At 41.4% G+C, this 22,638-nt stretch overlaps 2 protein-coding genes across 4 annotated transcripts; both read left to right on the top strand.

The window, feature by feature from the left end:
* Positions 1-1,461: 1,461 nt before the first annotated feature.
* Positions 1,462-9,089, top strand: cul4b (cullin 4B). The gene is made up of 20 exons (XM_080525054.1): positions 1,462-2,021; positions 2,389-2,504; positions 2,776-2,897; positions 3,128-3,182; positions 3,301-3,374; positions 3,522-3,684; positions 4,031-4,120; positions 4,496-4,578; positions 4,669-4,736; positions 4,907-5,025; positions 5,285-5,477; positions 5,669-5,773; positions 5,873-5,983; positions 6,125-6,210; positions 6,574-6,681; positions 6,778-6,891; positions 6,992-7,097; positions 7,485-7,657; positions 8,012-8,164; positions 8,599-9,089. The coding sequence occupies exons 1-20, from the start codon at positions 1,571-1,573 to the stop codon at positions 8,692-8,694; spliced, it is 2,586 nt and encodes an 861-aa protein (XP_080381180.1). The 5' UTR covers positions 1,462-1,570; the 3' UTR covers positions 8,695-9,089.
* Positions 9,090-10,878: 1,789 nt separating this feature from the next.
* On the top strand, positions 10,879-21,343 carry lamp2 (lysosomal-associated membrane protein 2). 3 transcript variants are annotated; one of them, XM_080526535.1, is made up of 6 exons: positions 10,879-11,004; positions 12,919-13,478; positions 13,622-13,741; positions 14,403-14,454; positions 14,770-14,943; positions 19,276-21,343. In XM_080526535.1, the coding sequence occupies exons 1-6, from the start codon at positions 10,950-10,952 to the stop codon at positions 19,416-19,418; spliced, it is 1,104 nt and encodes a 367-aa protein (XP_080382661.1). In that variant the 5' UTR covers positions 10,879-10,949; the 3' UTR covers positions 19,419-21,343. The 3 variants fall into 3 exon arrangements, with proteins under 3 accessions (XP_080382661.1, XP_080382662.1, XP_080382663.1); XM_080526536.1 differs by lacking the exon at positions 19,276-21,343 and adding an exon at positions 18,636-19,155; XM_080526537.1 differs by lacking the exon at positions 19,276-21,343 and adding an exon at positions 16,286-18,508.
* The last annotated feature ends 1,295 nt before the right edge of the window (positions 21,344-22,638 follow it).

Below are 22,638 nucleotides of genomic sequence, written 5' to 3'. Positions count from 1 at the left end.
GAAGGCACCCAACATGTTGCTTTCACCTTGCAAGTTTTTAGATCATAAGCATTCCTTGAACACTGAATTTATAACTTACAAAAATCTGGACTGAGAAAATGAATGCGGAATCTTATGGACCCAGAAGTGACAACACTTCACAACTTAGGAGAGGAGACAAGAGGAGGAAGCCAATTTAAATTATTGAGACACACCTTCTATTCAATCCAATCACTTATAAATCAGTAATTAGGCCTATCACTGGAAGGTTTTTAGATATGTTGAATCAATAACTGATTATATGTGCTGCATATCCATGTGGATTGCTCTATCAGGTGTGTCCCAGTGGGTTTCTGTATTTATCCTCTTTTCTGACTCACATCTGTTGTTTCTGAACAAGATGCAATATTATACAGATGCATTAGGGACTGTTGATGAAATGTCCATGACATGTATGTCTCTTTCTGTTTATGCAACCATGTCAATTGATCTTTTGTTTCAGTTACAGGAAATAGCTAACAATGTTTTAAAAAGTGTTGTGTTTAGGGTTAGCATTGGAGGATAAAGTGAATTTCAGCTAGGGTCGGATTAGGGTTATCCATATCCCTACCCTAACCCTAACCAAAGCAGTTATTAGTGATTTAAAATGTGTTTTATATATATATATTTAACAGAGCTCCTTAATACCTGTCTGAGAGTCAATAAGACTCTCTTTATGACCGATTATTGTGCGCTATTGTTTAAAATTGTGTTGACAATGTATAAAACAAATGTTGTATACCTTGAAATCATGTTTTGAAAAAAGTTATTTCCTATCATAATTGCTTACAGGCACAACAGGTCACAGAAATATTATGGCTATGTAAAATACAGTTAGTCAATTGTTTACATTTAGTTTATGCAGACATCATTGATAGCATGGGCCGTCCCGAGGATCCCAATTAGCATTCACCCTAAAGAAAGCTCGTGCTTAAAAGAAAAAAATATATTTAAAAAAAGCCATTCGTAAATTCGCTCTGAGAGTGCCGGAGCACACAATGGGTTCAACCGTCATTGAGCGACCGAGTCATTCGATTGGACGAGAGGCATTCCATGAGTGCTGATCACATGTCCAGAGCGAATTTACGATCGCAGCCTTTTTTTCTTTTTTTTTTACATGTGGGGTAAAGTACTTCCGGTGGGTCATGGAATCGCTTTTTCAAGTTACGTCTTGATACCGGAGTTTTCACATGTTCTCGTATGGTCGTGTAACACTTGATCCATTTAAGACTTTCCACAGAAATAACAGTCTTTAGTGGTCGCCGAGGACATTTATTACAGCTCTATAACGTGGTGATACGAGAGAGGCCAAGAGGAAGCAATAATCAACCATCTTTCTTCTGCCAGCAATAACAAGAAAGAGAGAGAGAGGGTCCTAGTGGGGCTGGAGTTTGCAATTTATTGTCTGTTTCTTAGTTCTAAATAGAGTGGACGAATCGTTTGGAAACACACAGACAACGCTTGGACACACAAATCGTTCACCCACGGCACACCTGGAGGTTTAAGGATCAGTAGACTTAGGCTATTATAAATTTGTATTCCCTTTTTGTTCATGTTTCCAACAGGTTTACCTTCCCCTAATCCCCCACCACCGCCAACCCAGGAGGCTAAAAGACCACCGGCAGCTTCTGATGCTGTCAGCAACACAGACAGCATTAATATAACGTCTTATACGAAGAAGAGGAAAATAATAAACAGTTCAGAGAGGGATCAAGACATTGAGAATTCAATTTCTTCGTCTCCTCCTAAAACCCTCAATTCCTCAAAGAAGTTACGCTTCGAGGATTCAGTCGATTTCATCGGACTGGATGTGAAAATGGCTGAGGATTCGTCTTCTTCATCTGCATCGTGTTCCAACAAGAGCAAGAATGTGTTCCTGACCACCGGTGGCGTTGGTGGGCATCATGCAAACGGACTGACGAAAACCACCACAGGCTCCACCACCACCTTCTCCACCAGTAAACCTGGGGCTGCCAAGAAACTAGTCATCAAGAACTTCAAAGGTAGCCCTGCACTAACTGCTCAAAACACACACAATATTGTAATGTTCCAATGCTTCTAATGCAATCATTATACCACCTGTGAACCCATGCATGATGCACTAACTGCACTAACCCATGCACTAACCCATGCATGATGCACTAACTGCACTAACTGCTCAAAACACACACAATATTGTAATATATTCTGATGCATGGGTTCACAGGTGGTATAATGATTGCATTAGAAGCATTGGAACATTGCAATATTGTGTGTGTTTTTTTGCATTTCTAATATTGTGTAAAGAGTGTTAAGATGGATCTTGAGGTACAGCTGTAAGAATGGCTCAGAGTTCTCAGACTTTTCCTCTTTCTTTGTTTATGTCCACAGAGAAGCCCAAATTGCCAGAGAACTACACACACGAGACCTGGCAGAAACTGAAGGAGGCAGTCGAGGCCATTCAGAACAGCACTTCAATCAAGTACAATCTCGAGGAGCTCTACCAGGTGGGAGAGAAGCGCCTTGGTGTTGTTGTTATTATGTTAGAACACAAATGGGAAGGGGTCTCTTCTTCCCTTGTGATTTGAATGACATTGACTTCTAAACTAAAAGATGTTGCAGTCTCAGAGTCATGCGCAGCCATAACAATCAACTTCATATGTATGCATTTTGAAAGGTTAATATCTTGTTTAATATCGTTTGGAGTCTTTAGTGATGCCTTAGGGATGAAGTATTGGTTTTGATTTGCATGGATTTTCCTCCTTGTTTGTCTTTTAGGCTGTTGAGAACCTCTGCTCCCATAAGATATCTGCCAAGCTCTACAAACAACTACGGGTGGTGTGCGAAGACCACATTAAGTCACAGATCGATCAATTTAGAGAATATCCTTTTCTGTTTGTGTGCGGGGAGGGGGGGGGGTACTATTTATGCTAGGATTTGGCACACATAATACTACTAACACTACTACTACAGAATATTACAACTTGAATGGTCTAGAGTCTAGTTGATTTTAAATTGGTTTAGACCTAGTTTTAATCATGCATAGTGATTAACAGAAATGATACTGCTGCTATGTTGTATGAATGTTGAACACTTGCCTTAACTCTGTGCTTACGGATGCACTGGATAGTGTGCTCTTCCTGAAGAAAATAGACACGTGTTGGCAAGATCACTGCAGACAAATGGTATGTTGAGTGCTCTCATGGTGGTTTTCATCTGAATGTTATTTAATATTCTTTGGATGTGACTGACCATGCTTGATTGTTTGTCTGTTTTGTTTACGTTGTTTTGTTTTTTTTACAGATTATGATTAGAAGCATATTCTTGTTCTTGGACCGCACCTACGTTTTACAAAATTCAATGCTGCCATCAATCTGGTTAGTATATCTTCCACAAATAAACAATATGTCCAAACCAAACACGAAAACGTTGAAACCGTTCTCTCCTTAGCCACATTCTGTTATTTTGCCGTCGGTGCCCATATTGTCATTCGAGGTGGTTAACATAGCCACTCTTGTCTTCAGGGACATGGGCCTGGAGTTGTTTAGGTTCTATATCATCAGTGACCTGATGGTCCAGAGTAAGACTATCGACGGGATCCTGCTGCTCATCGAGAGGGAGCGCAGTGGCGAGGCCATCGACCGCAGCCTGCTGAGGAGCCTGCTGAGTATGCTCTCTGACCTGCAGGTACACCTCCACCTCCTCCAGAGACAGGACCCAGTCTGCTCTCCTCAGGGCAAAGCTGCTGCAGTGCCTGAACAAGCATCTCATCATATTGATCCATTAGCTCTCCAGCTCTGTTTTATGAGTACATAATATACTCCATAATATACTCCTTGTATAGTACAGTATGACAAAAGGCAGTAGAGGTCACTAGGATATTGTCTCCTGTGCTCTCTTCGAAGACACATCATGGATAAAGCATGGGTTTTTTGTCAGTTGCGTTATTTGTGATCAGCACCTTCATCGGGGCTGTCAGCCCACACTTGAGGAATGGCTTTAATGACACCAATGTTCTTCCTCCCCGTGACAGATTTATCAGGACTCCTTTGAGCAGCGCTTTTTGGAGGAGACTAATCGCCTGTACGCTGCGGAGGGACAGAGGCTGATGCAGGAGAGAGAGGTGATTCATCCCCCTTGTGCAATATCTGTCTATTAGACCTCAGCCCGTGTGACTTATATACATATTCTAGGGTTACTAGTAGAATGATTTGATCTGCAGGGTGTGTTTTATTGTCTAGTCATGAAGTGGGAAATGGGTTGGCACTACATACGGTTTACACACACCATGGAAAGTCTGTTTTCTTGACTTTTTAATTGAGCTGCTACTCTAGTAGAATGATTTCATTTGCTGGGTGTGTTTTATTGTCTAGTCATGAAGTGGGAAAAGGGTTGGCACTACATACGGTTCACACACACCATGGAAAGTCTGTTTTCTCGACTTTTTAATTGAGCTGCTTAGTGAATACATCTGATAATTTCTCGCCTTTCTTGTTAGGTTCCAGATTATCTCCATCATGTTAGTAAACGCCTAGAAGAGGAGGCTGACAGGGTCATCACATATCTCGACCAGAGCACACAGTGAGTATTGTGGGCCTCCAGGTTTCAGAAACACAAAGAGCTGAGATCGGGGAATAATTTCTCACGATCTCTCTTGTCTCCTATGGACAGAAAACCTCTCATTGCCACTGTGGAAAAGCAGCTGCTGGGTGAACATCTCACTGCTACTCTGCAGAAAGGTAGGACGAGCTCTAACATTTGGGCTTTTTAAAAACACGGCAGATGCCAATTTAACTTATCACAATTTAATTTTACTTCTCAAGAGGACGTCACATGTTATGTGCAAAAAAAGGCTGCTTGTCTTAATTTATTGTCATTTCTATTGTGTTGTTTTGTTTCCCCCTTCCAGGCTTGAATCACCTGCTGGATGAGAACAGAATCCAGGACTTGTCTCTTCTATATCAGCTCTTCAGTCGGGTGCGAGGGGGTGTGCAAGTCCTCTTGCAGCACTGGATTGAATACATCAAGGTAAGCTGGGAGGTGTTGTCACAGCTATTCTGCCACCTCATTAAAAAATGATTAGACTCTGCAGTTTGTGGAAGTGTGTTTTCCTCCCATGGAGATCTATGTTTTGGATTGGAAAGTACAGCCGGTAGTTTTTTTTATGCCAGCACTCTACCCGCAGGGATACTTAATTTAATTAGAAAAATAGAACATTTGTACAGTATGTATATGACCTGAACTAACACCTTTCAAATAAAATACTGTAATCATCTGAACGTGATAGGCCTTTGGAAGCACAATCGTCATTAACCCAGAGAAGGACAAGACGATGGTGCAGGAGCTGCTGGACTTCAAAGACAAGGTGGATCACGTCATCGACACCTGCTTCATGAAGAACGAGAAGTTTGTCAACGCCATGAAAGAGGCCTTCGAAACCTTCATCAACAAAAGGCCAAATAAACCCGCTGAGCTCATAGGTTGGTTTTGCATGATGATGTTCTCAACAACATTCCCTTGGGGCCACAGTGGCAAACACACTGTTGTGTGACACTCATTGTTTGTGTGTATTATGTTCCCCACTGTTTTAAATATATTAATTATATAACATTCCCTTCTAGGTGTGATGTTTAAAAAAAGCTGAAACAATTAATATGATTGTATTTTGTAGCAAAACATGTGGATTCGAAGCTGAGGGCTGGAAACAAGGAAGCTACAGATGAGGAGCTGGAGAAGATGTTAGACAAGATCATGATCATCTTCAGATTCATCTATGGTATTATACACCAACTCACTGATCTGACTAATGACCATGTTGGTTTAATGCTTGATCTGTTTTGATTTATTCAATCTGTCTTTTTGAATTCTTGAATAGGCAAGGATGTTTTTGAGGCCTTCTACAAGAAGGATCTGGCCAAGAGGTTGCTGGTGGGAAAAAGTGCTTCTGTAGATGCTGAGAAGTCCATGCTGTCGAAACTGAAACACGGTGAGTGTGTCCCCCAGCACCTACTTGTACCAACCCCCACACCACTGCCTCTGCGTTACTAAGACAACAAATCACAAAAACACAGTGGAAGTAGCACTGAATGAGGGCCGTGACGAGTATTAATCTTCCTGTCTTCTTTAGAATGTGGAGCGGCATTCACTAGCAAACTGGAAGGCATGTTCAAGGATATGGAGCTTTCAAAGGATATCATGGTGCAGTTCAAACAGGTAAAAATCCCAGGGAAGAGGAATAAATATACTGGTAGAAGGAAATATTGTCATGCTGTACTAATGTCACTATACATTTATATAATACAGTTGAATTATGAACCCCCTCAACTTCTAACATTGTGAACAATCATACAATCATGGCAGCTCTGTTTTTGTGGAAGATATGTTGATTGTTCATTGCTCATCATGAGCACTTTGAGCTGCAGCGCTTGCAGAAAAAGTGCTATACAAATAAAGGATTATTATTATTATTATTATTATTATTGCTTTTATCAGCATAAACATCCAAATGTAACTTTATCAGAGTCTGATATTTTAAATGACTAGATGAGTGGTTTATCTTGTTATCTTTCCCTTTAGTATATGCAGTGTCAAAACATCCCTGGTAACATCGAGTTGACGGTGAATATTCTCACCATGGGTTACTGGCCAACCTATGTCCCAATGGAGGTTCACCTGCCAGCAGAGGTAAGTGCATTGCAAATATTGAACCTTTCAGACCTTATGTTATTTTATGACCTGTAATACATTGGATTATTGTTCCTTTTCCCCACTATTATCCAGATGGTTCGACTGCAGGAGATTTTCAAAACGTTTTATCTAGGCAAGCACAGCGGAAGGAAACTCCAGTGGCAATCAACGCTAGGCCATTGCGTTTTGAAAGCGGAATTTAAAGAGGTACATTGTGTTCCCGATGATGGATTTGTCTTTCATTTTCACATTGACATAACGAGCGCTGCTAACCTCTCTTTTTCCCCTCTGTCGCCTTTTCTAATAGGGCAAAAAAGAGCTTCAGGTGTCACTGTTTCAAACATTGGTGCTGCTCATGTTTAATGAGGGAGAGGAGTTCACCCTGGAGGAGATCAAGCTAGCTACAGGAATAGGTTTGTTTGGTTGATCACACGGCACCAGTTCCCTTGTCAGTTGTCCATCCTTCAGTCACACTATGATTTGAGTGTGTGGGTGTCCTGTAATGAACCTGTGAGAGACGTGACTGTGGGGCGGCTATGGCTCAGGAGGTTGATTGCACGGTCGGCGGTTCGATCCCAGGCCAGCCACGTGTCAAGGTATCCTTGGGCAAGACACTGAACCCCAAATTGCTCCCAATCAGCGGGCCGGCGCCTTGCATGGTAGTTTACATAGTAGCTTGCCGCCATTGGTGTGTGAATGGGTGAATGAGAGGCCGTCGTAAAGCGCTTTGGAATAAGGCAACTAGATAAGTCAGTCCATTTAGCGTTTAACCTGTGAGAGACGTGACTGTGTGCCTGCAGAGGACAGCGAGCTGCGACGGACCCTGCAGTCGTTGGCATGCGGGAAGGCGCGTGTCGTCACCAAGCTCCCCAAGAGCAAAGACGTGGAGGACGGCGATAAGTTCTCCTGCAATGACGACTTCAAACACAAGCTCTTCAGGATCAAGATCAACCAGATTCAGATGAAAGAGACGGTACATCCCACTCACCCTCTCCCAGTGTTTAATCCCACCCAGTGTCCCGGTGTTTAACCTTCTCCCAGTGTCCCAGTGTTTAACCCTCTCCCAGTCTCCCAGTGTCCCAGTGTTTAACCCTCTCCCAGTGTCCCAGTGTTTAATCCTCTCCCAGTGTTTAATCCTCTCCCAGTGTCCCAGTGTTTAATCCCTCCCAGTATTTAATTTGAATCAATGTTGTCAGCCACTTACTTACACCTTTGCAGTAATAGTGGGACAATGTCCAGAGGAAATATCCTAGCCAGCATAGTACGATCTGGGTTGGGTCATGTAGCTTGTAAAGCCCCTTATTATGCTGGCAATTGTTCTTGGTAGGTGGAGGAGCAAGCCAGCACCACGGAAAGGGTCTTCCAAGACCGCCAGTACCAGATTGACGCTGCCATTGTTCGAATCATGAAGATGAGGAAGACTCTGAGCCATAACCTCTTGGTGTCAGAAGTGTACAACCAACTCAAGTTCCCTGTGAAGGTAGGTTGACGTCAGTTGTCCCCAACTTCTCAGACATGTAAGGCCATTCAGGTGCCAGTCACACACCTGTGACTGACATACACCTGCCAGCACTTGAAGCTCAAAACGAGAGTGAATACCAACAGAAGAAGAAGGGGATTTTGTCAAAAAAATTGGGCCGCTACCCACACGTTTAGCTGTGTTACTCATTCCACAAATGCATGATCCTTACAACTTGTACCTCGTTGTAATCAGGCTTTCCAACGATATAAAATACAATACCAATTGGTATTATTAAAGGGGAGGAATAATCAACCAAAATAACGTTTCCAAACTTTTTTTGAGCAGTTTATAATGTCATGAAAACGTAATTCGCACTTCAGAATGAGTTAACTTTAATGGTGATGGATTTCATATACTGCCGTCTGCTAACTTACCTCGCTCTACCCCCATAGCCTGCTGATTTGAAGAAGAGGATAGAGTCTCTCATCGACAGGGACTACATGGAGCGTGACAAGGAGAATCCCAACCAGTACAACTACGTGGCTTAGAGAAAGTAGGCGAGAGGGAGAGGGAGAGGTAGAAGGAGAGCTAGAGTGGGTGGTCCAGTCAGGCTGAAGCCTCTGTCTCTAATCCATTGCTCCAGTGGATGTTACCATTACCCTCCTCTTCAACCCAACGACCGACAAGTGAATGGATAGTGCTCCACGGGACATTGTAAGGGGTCTTGTTTTCCTGTGGACTGCATGCCCATTAAAGCGAATATTGCCCATGTTTCTCAGTGCCGCTCAGTGAGCATGGGACAACCCTGGACATAAAAAAGGCAAACCAATGTTGCCCAGTTTGCTCCTTTTTTTTTTTTTACGGAGAGGAAAACTATTTATTTTCAAACTTAGGTCTTTGTCCATCGTCTGTTTATGGTTTCTGCTCCTTGTTTTCTTTGTTGTTGTTTTTCTCCAATTTTTCCTTTTGATTTACTGTGTATCTCAAGCAAGCCTTCATACACTTAACGTTGCGCCTTGCGCCTAGCCGCCTTCCATACCACATGTGAGGGAAAAGAGAAAAATAACACTATTATTATTATTTCTCCTCAACCTATGTTCTATGTTAGACCAATGGATTAACATTCACAGTGAGGTTTGGTTTTTTTTCTTTTGGGGGGAGGGGGGTGGGGGGGGTGGTTCAGTGTCAAATGTGTGAACCTGCAGCAAAGTTATACTATTCTGAGGACTGTGTAGCTGTCAGTCGGACTATTCCTGGCCATGAGCAAGCAATCAATGGGACGATTGTTAAGTGGTAAAGTGGTAGATGATGTGAGGAAATGACAGTATGTGCCAAAAAAAGAGCACTTCTTTTGTTACAGGATTTGTTAATGCTGCTAAACAAACACTTTAACTTGTACATGTATACAAATTTAGTTTTCCATTTTAACTTTACCCTGAGCTGTTCTGTTCTGTTCAATGTTCTTTTTGGGGGTGGGGGGATTTTGTATAGTCTTTACAAACACATTGACATTTTAAGTACCACCTTTGACAGGCATCTGCCTTTGTCTTATTCATAATCCTAGAAAGTGTCTACTAAAAGCACAGCGACACCAGTCCCTGGTTTTCTCATGTTCTCAAGTATAATACCTCTTAAATTACAATAATTCTATTCTCTGTCCTCTGTGGGGCTTATGACAGGCCTTGCTGTTTATGGATTGATATCTCAACAGATGAAAAGTATTTGTTTGAGAAACCATGCTTGACTGGACTTTTGCCCTGTGTCGGGAATAATGTTTGTTTTATTGCCTCAGATTAAAATAATTGTCAGTGTGTCAATCTTTTTCCTCTTACCTGATTGTTTTCAGACATGCTTCCAGTTTTATTTGCACTCTACTTCAACCAAGCATGTTTAAATTGATTGCAGTGAAGTCTCTCTAGAATTAATAAAGTGAGATAGATATATATAGCTGAGTGCTCAAGCAACATTGGAAATGCACACGCATACAGCTGATGCCCCCACTCACATAGGCTGGTAGTCAAACAAACAAAATCTATGTCTTACAATTTATACAAATTATTTTCTCCTCTCTTTAGCATAGATTTTTTTTAAACACTTGCCAAAACATTGTTATGCCATGGAAGATTATATTATTTTCCTCAATTTCACTTAAACTATCTTGTTTTTCCAATAGAACTACATGGGCTTACTTTTTATGCTTCTCCCAATTTCCAAATAACGAATATTGGCAAGTCTTATATTGGATTATATCTGATCATGTAAATAATACTCCCCACCAGGAAAGAGTACGTTTTTGATTGGTAGTTTCGTTTGTTGATGATGATGATGATGATGGTGTGTGTGTGTGTGTGTCACATAAATAAACGGGAGAATGATACGTTTCTACAAATGATCCATGTGTTGTCAATTTGTCATTCGTACATACGGGCTTGCTATAATTGTGAAGTTACGGTATTATAAATAATCAAAAGAATAAACCTGGCTAAGTGGTCAGTTCTCAGTGGTGAGTCATTGCTTCGAGCCTCAGCCAGAAAAAAAATATTAGCACTTCAAATAATTCCTAGAAGAAAAGTTTGAATGATCAAATTATACACATTACACAGAATATACACACGCAAATCTGTTAAATATTGCAGTCGCTGATTTGTCAACAAGCCGCTGCCCTGCCAGTCATATGACCACATGTCCTGTGTGCCTCCCCTCCCTCCCTACCAGGCTTCACATTCAGCTCTGTCAGGTCTTGTCTCGGGTCGAGCTCAGCTACCGTCTCCTCCGGTGAAGCGGTGATTTTTTTTGCGATCAAATGGCCATCATGTTCCGCTGCACGTTTCTGATATTGTGCCTGGCTCTTGGAAACGGTATGTAACATTTAAACGGAGCATTTTGTCACAACGTCACGTTGTGTAATAATATTTTGGGGCCGCAAGAGCGGAAACTTTTCATGCTCCGTCATATCAGGCCTGGGCAGTAAACAGCTAACAGGCTAGGCTATGCTATGCTAACAGGCTAGGCTATGCTATGCTAACAGGCTAAGCTAGCGGCGCTAACAGGCTAGCCTATGCTAAGCTAACAGGCTAAAATGCTAGTTCTCTGCTACGCCAGTTAGCTACATAGCTTATCTTAGCAGCGCTAACTTTAAAGCTGTAATAGTGGAACAGGTATGGGGATAACGTTATTTCGAGCAAATTGTTGTTGGTAGGTTTTGCTGCGTTCTCGAAAGACTTAGTAAAGCTGTCAAGACTTGTAATCATGTTAGGCCAAACAATGTTTTCCTGCTTTTGTTTGTGCGTGTCTGAGCCGGGCTGACAGGGGAGGAGGAGGGTGGTGTGGACATGTTAAAATGTCGCTGTCACAAGACTGTCTGTTTGGATATTGGACATTTTTCTCTCAATTAACGTAGTATTATAATAGCTGATTCGTTCCTGATGGGGTTTATCAAACTTCATATCCCAAACATGTGACTGAAGATCAGTCAACATGACTCATATCAACAACAACAACAACACCTATCTATCTAGATCTCTGGTTACTGATTAACAACCATGTGACTGCTGCGTTTCTGCTGATCTTTATGCGACCCACTGGCCTTTTGTTGCGATTGAAGTTCAAGACGAAAGGAGTTTCAAACGATTTAATCGATTCTTATGAGTTTTACAGTATGAGGGCCGGTAAGGTTCTTGATTTGAGTTCGTTGACCAGAAGTGGTGTCAGAACTCAGGTGACTTGAATTGACCTTTGCCTACACTGACTATTACATTTTAGTCATCACTCGTGTGAACTATAAACCAATTCTCCCAGTATGATTGATAGCTTAAATGAAGGAATAGAGTTTGCACATTGATCCTATATTTTTTTTATATAGACTACCAGATAGAGAGGTCAGTACAGGAAACAGTTTATGTTGTGGTGATTTTCCTCCTTTCCTTTAGTGTTGTAAAAGTAAATTAATTCCCTTTTGGTCTGAGAAATGGCCCTCTTCCCCAGTGCTTCGGCCCCTATAAGGTCAGGCGGGGTCAGGGAGGGTCAGGGCTTTAGGTTGTTTGCCATGATGACCCGCATGTTCTACATTGAATCATTAAATGATGGACAGTTTAATGTGACAGTGGCTCCTAAACTTCCTGCTATTCATATAAGGATTAGCAGTACAAGTATAAACTTACAATAAAACAAAGGTTAGCCAACCACAACTGGAACGCTGTGCTGCTCTTAAGTGATTTTAAATTACTTTTAAACATTTTTTAAAATGTATTTATTTATCAGCTTTATTTATGTAATATAAATAATAATACAAATAAAAAGTTAAAAAGGTTATCTGCCATTGAGGTGTCTGTCTGAAAATGCTGACAATAAATTATCTGGAGAAATGTCTTCTGTCTATTAAGCAGTTTTTTGTGGTTTTTCCTGTTGAATATCCTGTGATTGTCACAGCTTCAGGAATTACAGGAATTACTCTTCTGGGAGTAATTCCTGTGAGTAATTCCTGAAGCTGTGACAAGCTGTTGGATGAGTCTAGATACTTCTCACATGTCCACACATTTATTAAATAATATTGTAGTAATTTTTTCCCCACTGCTCATCCATCATGGGAGTGGACTGTTATGTCAACAGCCTATACAGCAGATATTATCTCATCATGCAAGGGTGAGCTTTGGCTGGAATAGGCTTTTCTAGAGCGTCATCGGGGCATCGTTGTAGCAACAACTGTGCCAAAATGTTTCCTACTGTGTGCACAATGTGCATACTTAAAGTGTCTCTCTCTCCTCCCTGTGTAGACATCCTGTGCACGGCTAACACCACAGATCTCGTCACAACTCTACCCACAGCAGCACCAACTACAGCTGCACCTGTCCCAACCACACCTGCACCTGTCCCAACCACACCTGCAGCCCAGACCACAACCACACTTGCACCCCAGACCACAACCACACTTGCACCCCAGACCACAACCACACCTGCAGCCCCGACCACAACCACACCTGCAGCCCCGACCACAACCACACCTGCAGCCCCGACCACAACCAAACCCACACCTGCAGTCCCGACCACAACCATACCCACACCTGCAGCTCCGACCACAACCACACCTGCAGCCCCGAACACAACCGCAACTGCAGCCCCGAACACAACCACACCTGCAGCGCCAACTACAACTGCATCCCCCAACACAACTACACCTGCATCCCCCAACACTACTGCAACCGTTCCTACTACCACTCCTGTTCCTCCCATGCTCCCGCCCACTGTTGGAAACTACAGCATCAAGACAGACGTCAACAGCACTGCCTGTCTGATGGCTGATTTTGGCCTACGGATCGGCTACAAGCTAGGAGCGGTATGTAATCGTCTTCACAGTGGACGGTTCTGCTAGACCCTTCCTTTGGATCTGTCTTGATCAGTCATACTGTAGAATAGCTTATTCTATGGAAACCATTGACACCCATTCCTCTGTTGTTCCTTGTCTTTTCCCTCCAATAGAAAGTCGAGGACATCAACCTGGATCCTAATGTGACCAAGTTCAGCGGTGTGTGCGACGTCAACAGCAGCAGCCTCCTGCTAACGTCTGACTCCATCACCATCCTGTTCAATTTCAGCAGCGTAAGTCAACAAAGGCAGACCCAGGGCTGGCCTTGTGGGGTAGTGGTGGCCTAGTGGATAGTGAGTTGGACTGGTGATCAGAAAGTCATGAGTTCAAATCCAACCTGGGAACACCACCACTAGTGTACCCCTTGAGTAAGGCACTTAGCCCTAAATTACTCCAGGGAGACTGTCCCTGTAATCTCTAATTGTAAGTCGCTTTGGATAAAAGCGTTTGCAAATGGTTAAAATGTAAATGTAAAATGCATCATCAGTCACCATCACCATGCATTAAATGGTCATAATAATTTTAATAATTAATAATAAATAATTTTGCCATTTAGCAGACGCTTTTATCCAAAGCGACTTACAATTACGAATTACAGGGACATTCCCCCTGGAGTAACTGAGGGCTAAGTGCCTTACTCAAGGGCACACTAGTAGTGGTGTGGTTTCAGGCGGGATTTGAACTCACAACCTTCCGATCACAAGTCCAACTCACTATCCACTAGACCACCACTACCCCCCCCCCCACTAGACCACCACTATCCCGTCGGTCCCGTCGGACCCGGTTGCGGTCATCTGCATCATTCAGCTTGTTTTGGGGCCACTGTAAGTGCAAGGCAAGTTCCCATTTCACTGTTGTGTCCTTATGCTTGGTTTGTTATCTGCAACATTTCAGGAGGCGAAGAAGTTTCACCTGCACGCTCTGAATGTCACCGTGACAACACCTGGTAAGCCCTGCTCATTCCCACTACCCCCCTGTACACTTTCTCTACTATAAATAAAATGGGGGAAAAAACATGGTAACTGCCAATGGCCCCTGGTCATAGCTTAGATAACTCTTTCTTGCGATGACTGATGGATGGATGATTCACTTACTTAGACAAATGTATTTCTTGTACATCACTTTGGATAAAGGTGTCTGCTAAATGCAGAAGTGGGTTTCTGAACCACTTCAGAAAGCACCACTTTGAAGACCAAGCCAGCTTGACAGTAACATGGCTCCCTTTCCTCTGGTCTTTCCTTTCTCTGCCTATTATGTGTAGGGGCGGCGGTCTTCACTGCAGCCAATGCCAACCTGACCCTGTGGGCGGCCGCCGTGGGAAGCTCGTACATGTGTAACAAGGAGCAGACGTACAACATCACTAACACGCTCACCCTCCACACCTTCGGGCTGCGTGTTCAGCCCTTTGAGGTCACCAAGGGTGAATTCAGTACAGGTATGTTGCTCTCTTAGTATCAGTTATAAGTTAGTGTTAGGCCCAATCCCATTTCTCAATTATACCCGTACCACTCGTTTTGGGAGTGCCACTAGCTTTTCGGCTTGCCCCTCGGAACAGAGTTACAAGGGGTAGTGGTTGAAAATCTTCCCCTATGAAAGGCGATGACCCTGATACTTCCTCAGTGGTATCATAGAAAAGCGTGGACGCTCGCGATTCATTTACACTATCAATCGATCAAACAAGTAATCAAATAACAATGCTTCATTACCAGCCCAGTTCATGACAGAATAGCGGTGCTCTGTAGGCCAGCAACCTGTGCTCCTACCCTGCCAGTCTATTAGAGGAGCTGTAACAAGTCCAAGAACTTTGCAGCTGGACTTAAGTTACATTTCGGGCGTCATATGCCATCGAAAGGGCAAAATGTGACTTGGAAATATTTAACACGTTCTAGTGTTTTGGTCCATGTCCGATGTAATGTTCTGACTTTTCTTTCGAAAAATGTGAATACATTTCCGCATTGTTGAAAATCAATGACACGTTGCAGCTAACACAGCTTGTTTTGTGAGCCTGCTTACAATGTTAAGTAGTGTTATAGTTAACTAGGTAGCAGTGGGGATTACTCACCCAATCCATTGTGTTGCAGTATTTTGGCGTGACTAGCGAGTTTGTGTTGTGATTCTCAACAACGATGAAACGTAGTTCTGTGTTTCAAAATAAAAGTCTGAACATTTTTGATTTACTACCGACATGTGGTCCAAATCACTAGAACTAGAACTGTCATGCACAAATCAGCCTTAAAACATTGTTGTAACATTAGATAGCTAGCTAGAGACATCGGCATTCTAGCGATTTTTCTTTTATGCTTGTTATAAAGAAAAGGTCTAATACATTGAAATTACATTAAACTAGGATAATACGATGGTTATATATCATTTAAAAAAAAGAAAATGTGTTAATACATTTTTCCATTATCTTGCCGATGATTCGCAAGGCGTTCTCTGAGATTTCAACACTCGATTTCGACTTCGCCCTATCCCTCCATGCCAACAAGAACTGGGACACCCTACCCCTACACGTGAACTATGTGCAAAACGGAGGGGTAGGATTAAGTGGTAGAGCCACGGGGTGAATTGGGATTGGGCCTTAGTGTACATGAGTGTAATACTATAATGGTGCTAGCTAATATTAAAATAATAACCACTATAATATAATAACCACTGTGGACATTAATGAACTAGAACAGGTAGGTTGACATGCTTCTGCAAGTGTTTGATTTATATATGATCATGATAAGACGAGACCTATTCTACATGTTCATTGATTCTCTCTCTATCTGCAGCCCATGAGTGTTCATTGGATGACACCAGCATCTTAATCCCAATCATTGTTGGTGCTGCCCTGGCTGGTTTGATTCTCATTGTCGTGATTGCTTACGTGATTGGTAGAAGAAAGACCTATGTCGGATATCAAACTCTCTAAAGCAGACCACGAATCCAGTGCAAGGCTTCTCCTCGTGTGTCAGTGGTTCCCCACGCCTGATCCTGGATGTTAGTGTAATCATTAAACTGACTTCCAACTGGAACAGTCTGGAACAAGACTCTTACCTCTTGCCACTCTGTCAAGAGTTCAGGCACATGGTCAATTTAAATTGTCTTCCAGGACCAGGCCTGGATCACCCCTGTTATTTGTGTTTCCTTTTTGTTGAATTGCTTTTTTTTTGTGTTTGTCTTTTTTTATTATTATTATTATTATTATTGTTTCCCATTTTTTTTCTTAAGGAGCAAGTGCAGGATCCCTCACTTCATATTTTAGCCAGTCCAGGTTAATTCTGAAATACAGTAATCTATGCAGGAAATTGCTACCACTATACTAGGCCTTGCTTATTGAAAGTGATTGCACCTATTGTACTCACTCCAGTATTTCCTTGAATCACTTTTCTTGAGCATAGCGGCCTTGATGGTGATAGTTGTGATGGCGTGCTGGGCTGTGCTCTACAGGATCATGCACTTGCTCCCTCCTTCCTACATTCCTTCTTTTTTTCTTCTTATGTTTTTATTTTGTGTTTGTGTATTTTTTGATTCAACCTTTCTTTTGTGGTTTGATTAATCCTCATAAGCCATAGTAGTACCACCACCATCATATATTGACAAACAAAAAAATGTCTCACTCACAGCCCAAAGAAAGGTAGATTTGAGTAGTTATGTTGCTTTGGCTCAGGAACTTAAACTAAGGAGGATCAATGTCTAGTGCTTTGGCTCCTTGCACTCAGCTCCACTGGTCACTCAATACTTTGAATAAGGAAATGTGTGATTCATTTTAAGTGATCTGTGACTGCTGTACTTGACCTGCAGAGCGGGTGTAAACAGTGGTGTAAGTAAAGCAGATGCTACCAGATGAGGACTCTGTCCGTAGCCTATGTGTTTAGCCACAGCAGTAGTTGGTCAGTCCCTCTGTGACCCACAGTATAGGATGTTCGCCCTTTGATCGGCGGACTTGTTTGTGTTAAGTCATTTCTTTTTAAAAAGCAGAGAGAGAGGATGTTAAAAGACAAACCGGGAAAGAAAGGCTGAACTAGCCCCATATTTAATTTCATGTTGGCATTAGGTTTAAAAAAAGAAAAGAAAAAGGGATAGCTCTATAGTGTAGTTATTGTTTACTGTCATTCAAAAAGTTCTTCCCCAATTCGAATGATTTGTATGAATAAATGCGCTAAAGTGCTCTGTTAGTTTGACATACATTTAGTCTGTGCTGCATTGTTACCTGTGTATAGCCTTAGCTGCAATGTTTTGTCTTGAAGGCTGCCAGTTAGTAGGGACCTATGTAGAGGGGGAGTGGGGTGAGAATGATTGCCTACAAGGGTGTGCATGATGTGTATATATTTGTAATGTTAGAAGCCAATTTGACAAATAGTAGTTGCTGTGTATTATTGCCTTCGAGTCGTGTGGCGTGGAGCTTCAGAGATTTGATTGCCCTCTTTAAATGCAGTTGAACCCTTTTTTTTCTTTTTCATCCAGATGCTCTGTGTGAATGATGATTTCCTTATGAAATATGATCATTCTATTTTGCTTTTCAGTTCAGCGTGTTGTTTTGTCTTGGAAATGTCAGCTTTTATACAATCCTATTTGTGTCTGATTTTGACTTTGCAGCACCTGTATGAGATCAATTCTGAACGCCTCACACTTACATTTTCCTCCACCTACTGATTTTCATTCACTTTAAAAGTCATTGATTTTAAAAAGTCATGATCAGAACTATGTTGTGCCTTGCTCAATGAAGCCATTTGAAGTCTAATCTGGTTTTCTTAACATTTAATGACAATAATGATCTCATTGATTCAAGAAGTATAATTCCAATAAAAGGGAATCCCTGTTGCAAACCCATCCCCTCAAGAAGATAGTGTTATTTTTCCTGTGTGTGGCTACAAATGAATGTTCATGTGATTTCCATTTTAATAGGCTTTTAGCTGCAATAAATGGGATTTGAAAATGATGTGTATAAAAACTGGTGTGGACCATTTGAGTATTTTAAGGATTCTGGAAATAAAGTGAGTTATTGGTCCCCAGACACTGAGTAAGTCATTCTCTTTCCAGCTGTTCTTGACTGCCTGATATTGCATTTCCCTCAGAAAGGTCGATTGACCATGTATTAACGATGTTGATCTTCTACTTCTTTCCACCCTGCGAATCCAGCGGAGGATTGCCATGTCGATGCCCAGAGCTTCCTTGTCCCTATAATAGTGGGAGTTGCCCTGGCTGTGCTGGTCCTCATTGTGTTGGTGGTCTATTTCGTTGGGAGAAGGAGAAACGCAGAGACGGGCTATCAGTCTTTCTAAATTATGTTGATACAGAGGCTTGTAAGGTCAGATTAGATGTGTCAATAGATTTAACAGCAAATTGCAGTGTTTGCTTAATCATACATTTCCTCTTCATTACTCCTCTACTATTAAGACAACAAAGTTGGTTTGTCTTGAAGAAATTACTTAGCTCATTTAATGAGTTGATTACCTTAAAACAATAATACTTTAGTAATTAATGCAATGGGAAAAGTCTTGTGTATAATTCAATTTTACTGATTAAACAGTTTCTTATACTGTTACAATAACAAACTGCTGATCACTGAAGCTAATCACAGAACATCTCAGCCGGTCCAGGGAACCCTCTGGTCTATGAATATGTATACTTTCTGAACCCTCTGGTCTATGAATATTTATGCTTTCTGAACCCTCTGGTCTATGACTATGTATGCTTTGTCCTGTGCTTCCACTCAGCCCCTCTGTCTTTCCTGCTAACCGTTCACTAACCTGCTGCCTTTCTCTGTCTCTTCTGTCAGCCGAGGAGTGCTTCCTGGACTCTGATTTGACCTTTCTGGTGCCAATCGCAGTGGGTGTGGCCCTCAGCTTCCTAATCATCCTTGTGCTTATCTCTTACCTGATTGGTCGGAGGAAGAGTCGCACCGGCTACCAGTCTGTATAATCGAACCCAGCTGCTTCTGCCTCTTATCTTCGCAACCCTCCTCCCTCCCCCTAACAACGAAGCTCCCTCCTCTCCCTGTCGCCTCGCCGCCAATGCTTTTAAGGCATCCATGTTTTTTCATTTTGTTTCCTGTGAGGTGATCTTTCCTTGGGGTCAGCTCAGCACTTTTTTCTGTACAGAGTTGGAATTATTTGACGTCGATCGATAGCCACCCTGCCCAACAGTGATTTGAACTTGACTGTCTGTTGTTATTTTGACACGAATGAAGACAAGCACCACAACTGTCAGAATGACCATTGGTATTGCACTGGGTCTGTTTGGATGTAGTTTGCATGGAACATCATGGGTCCTCTACAGGCTGCTAGTTCAGTTCCCCAGAGAGGCTTATGTAAGGCTATTTTCTTTCCACTGTTATGTTATTGTGCTGTATTCTATCATATTTATGTGTAAATTACTCTTGTATAGAATGATTGAAGTTGATTTTTTGATGACTAGAGACTTGATACAAATTAAACCATGAATGTACTGACAACTAATAGAAATTCAGAGCCATTATTATTATTCATATCCAATATCCATTGTTAAATCTTTGCAGAATAAGAAGTATTCTTTTTGTGAGCTCCCTAAGATTATGTTTCCATATTATTGATTGTTATTGTATCTCCTGCACTTATGTTCTCTTAGTCGTAGTACAATGAAAGGGACACTAACTTTACCGAGACACTAATTTACCAGCATTAGCATATCCATGTGGTTTGGGTGTTGGTCATTTTCACTTGTTAAGACGTCCCCTCTCAGGGAAAGGAGAAGGATGGACTGATATTAGAACAGGCCTTGTTTGAATACATCCACTATTGAATACAAGACTTTGATTGATTGATTGAAAACTTTATTAGAAGATTTGCAGAAGTAGGTACATGAAAGTACATATTACATACAAGGTCAACTAACAGGATAAAAACCCAAGAAAGCCACTGGCTTATTTCAATTGGGGTCCTTGATTCTCAATCCATCGTTAGTAGCCAGAAGACCTGCCTCATAATAGGACATCCATGATCTGATGAGCTCGGGCTCGAGCTTGGCCTAGTCTGAGACTTCTCTTCCAGCTATGACCAGGCGTCATCTGATATTAAGTATAGCAATGGAGATGTTTCTTATAAGAATGTTTTTATTACCAAAGCCTGCATAGGGAAGGAAACTCCTTTCTGCATGAAACTCTCCATCTCAAAGCAAGTAGAATATGGAACCTGAATCAGCTAAATCAAGGAGGCTGTGTGAATCCTCTGAAAGTGCAAAGTCCTTCCTTGTAGAAATTCCTTCCTTGTAAAGTTTATATTGAGTGCTTAATCCTCATATTCAAAGAACAAAAATGGGACGGCACTCCGGTGAATAAACTTACATTAGTTTCAAGTTTTATTGTTGTCACATTACACAAGTGTGAGAGTAAAATTTGTACGCTTCGGTTCCTGACATTGCAGCACAAGACAATAAGGCAATAGGCATAATTCAAGATAAAAATAAAGTGGCAATAGTACAGGACAATTCATTTATATCATTCAATGACGCACATGCAGCAATAAGTTATATTCATTTAAGTTTTTTCATCGGTGTGATGTCCTACTATTGTTCTTTCGAAATCACAGATTGGAAAGCATGCTCTATCGTGTTAGATCAGTGATTACTTAAAGCAAGGAAGAAAGAATGCATCTTTGAAGTATTTGAATGGGGCCTCCGATGATATTAGGGATGATATTTATTGTCATTATTCTTTTGTCACGCACTGGCATTTAATTTGGCATGAACCTCAGTTCTGTATGGATATGGACAACACAGGATCATTTACCCAACTGTGTTTTGCCTTTTTGTTGCACTACTTCTCCCAACATTGTTAAGGCAGTCTCGATCTGAATGAGGATTGTGAAATGATGTAAACTTGTTGAACTTCAGTGGGGAAAAGATTTAAATAAAGTTGCTTTCCTGTTTTGTAGCACTTTGCTGTGTGTCTTATTTCGGTCAGTGTCCATATAAATCTCAAAAACTTGACTTGTGACTGGGTTTATTTCAGTTAACACTTATAAAACACGCCCAGTCACTTACGAGAATTTATTGCCATGTAGGCCCACACATCAGACTTTGGTCAGGAAGGTGGCTGTATAGTCTCCAATGGTGTAAATAAAGGCATGACTGTCTGTCACCCAGTTCTGTTGGTGCATCGGTGGTATGCTTGTAGTTACCCAAGTTCTCCTTTTATGGTCACATGGCCTATGCTTATGCAGGCTCATCTTCTTACTGAGGACAATGGATAGATATACAGTTCATCTCCCATGGATCAGTTGAATTCCGATGCTCTTCAACATTTTATTGTTTTGGCTGCTGTAATAAAGCATGATTTTATCTGACTTGGTACATTCTAGAAGAGGAACAGATCATGTGCGTTTTTGAGAGGGTTGCTTTATAGTTTCCTGTGTTTGTGTGTACAATGATATATATAATGACAGATACAAATGGTTAAATTAGTTAATTCAGTTCCACGTTTATTGTTTACATTGCTACAGTGTTATGGTTTTATTTAACAATATGAATTGGCATAATTCTTACCATTTGAGTATGTCTTTGCTTGTACTGAATCTCCATAAGGCAGTTATTATAATTGAATGTACCATGTCGACAGTATGGAATAAAATTAATAAATAATTCTGCAATGCCTTGAACATACAGTATATTCGAGCAAAGTAGACCTCAGAGAATGACGACTAAAGGATGTGCATTACTTCATTTTGTTTGTGCATGTGTAATAAGCTACAGCTGGGGTGGATACCCTTCAACATGAGAAGAATATTTGTTCATTGTTTGCTCAACTGAACTAAAACATTACATATCCAAAACAGTATATTTCAGCCGGCTACACAATTAGATAGATTACAAATTCTTATGAAAGAAAGCATTGTACTTATCAGAACATTGCATTTATTATAGTAACTATCAGAATAAATACAACATGGATACCAGGTTTAGTAGAACAGTAGACATTAATAATTCTATATTGAAAGAGCCTGTTATTTCATTAAGAGCAAGAAAAACTGGTATACAAGTTTAACAACAATATGAGCTCTGTTGCCACAGATTGTGATTGATGACAGTCTGCAGAATGACATCCTCAGTAACAGTCCGCTAGTGTTTGTACAAAAGGAAAGGAAATACTGTAAAGGCAGGGCTAATT

Source organism: Nansenia antarctica (assembly GCF_963989245.1).
Source record: "Nansenia antarctica genome assembly, chromosome: 3".
Lineage (NCBI taxonomy): Eukaryota > Metazoa > Chordata > Actinopteri > Argentiniformes > Microstomatidae > Nansenia > Nansenia antarctica.
This window is presented reverse-complemented; position numbering and strand designations above follow the sequence as displayed.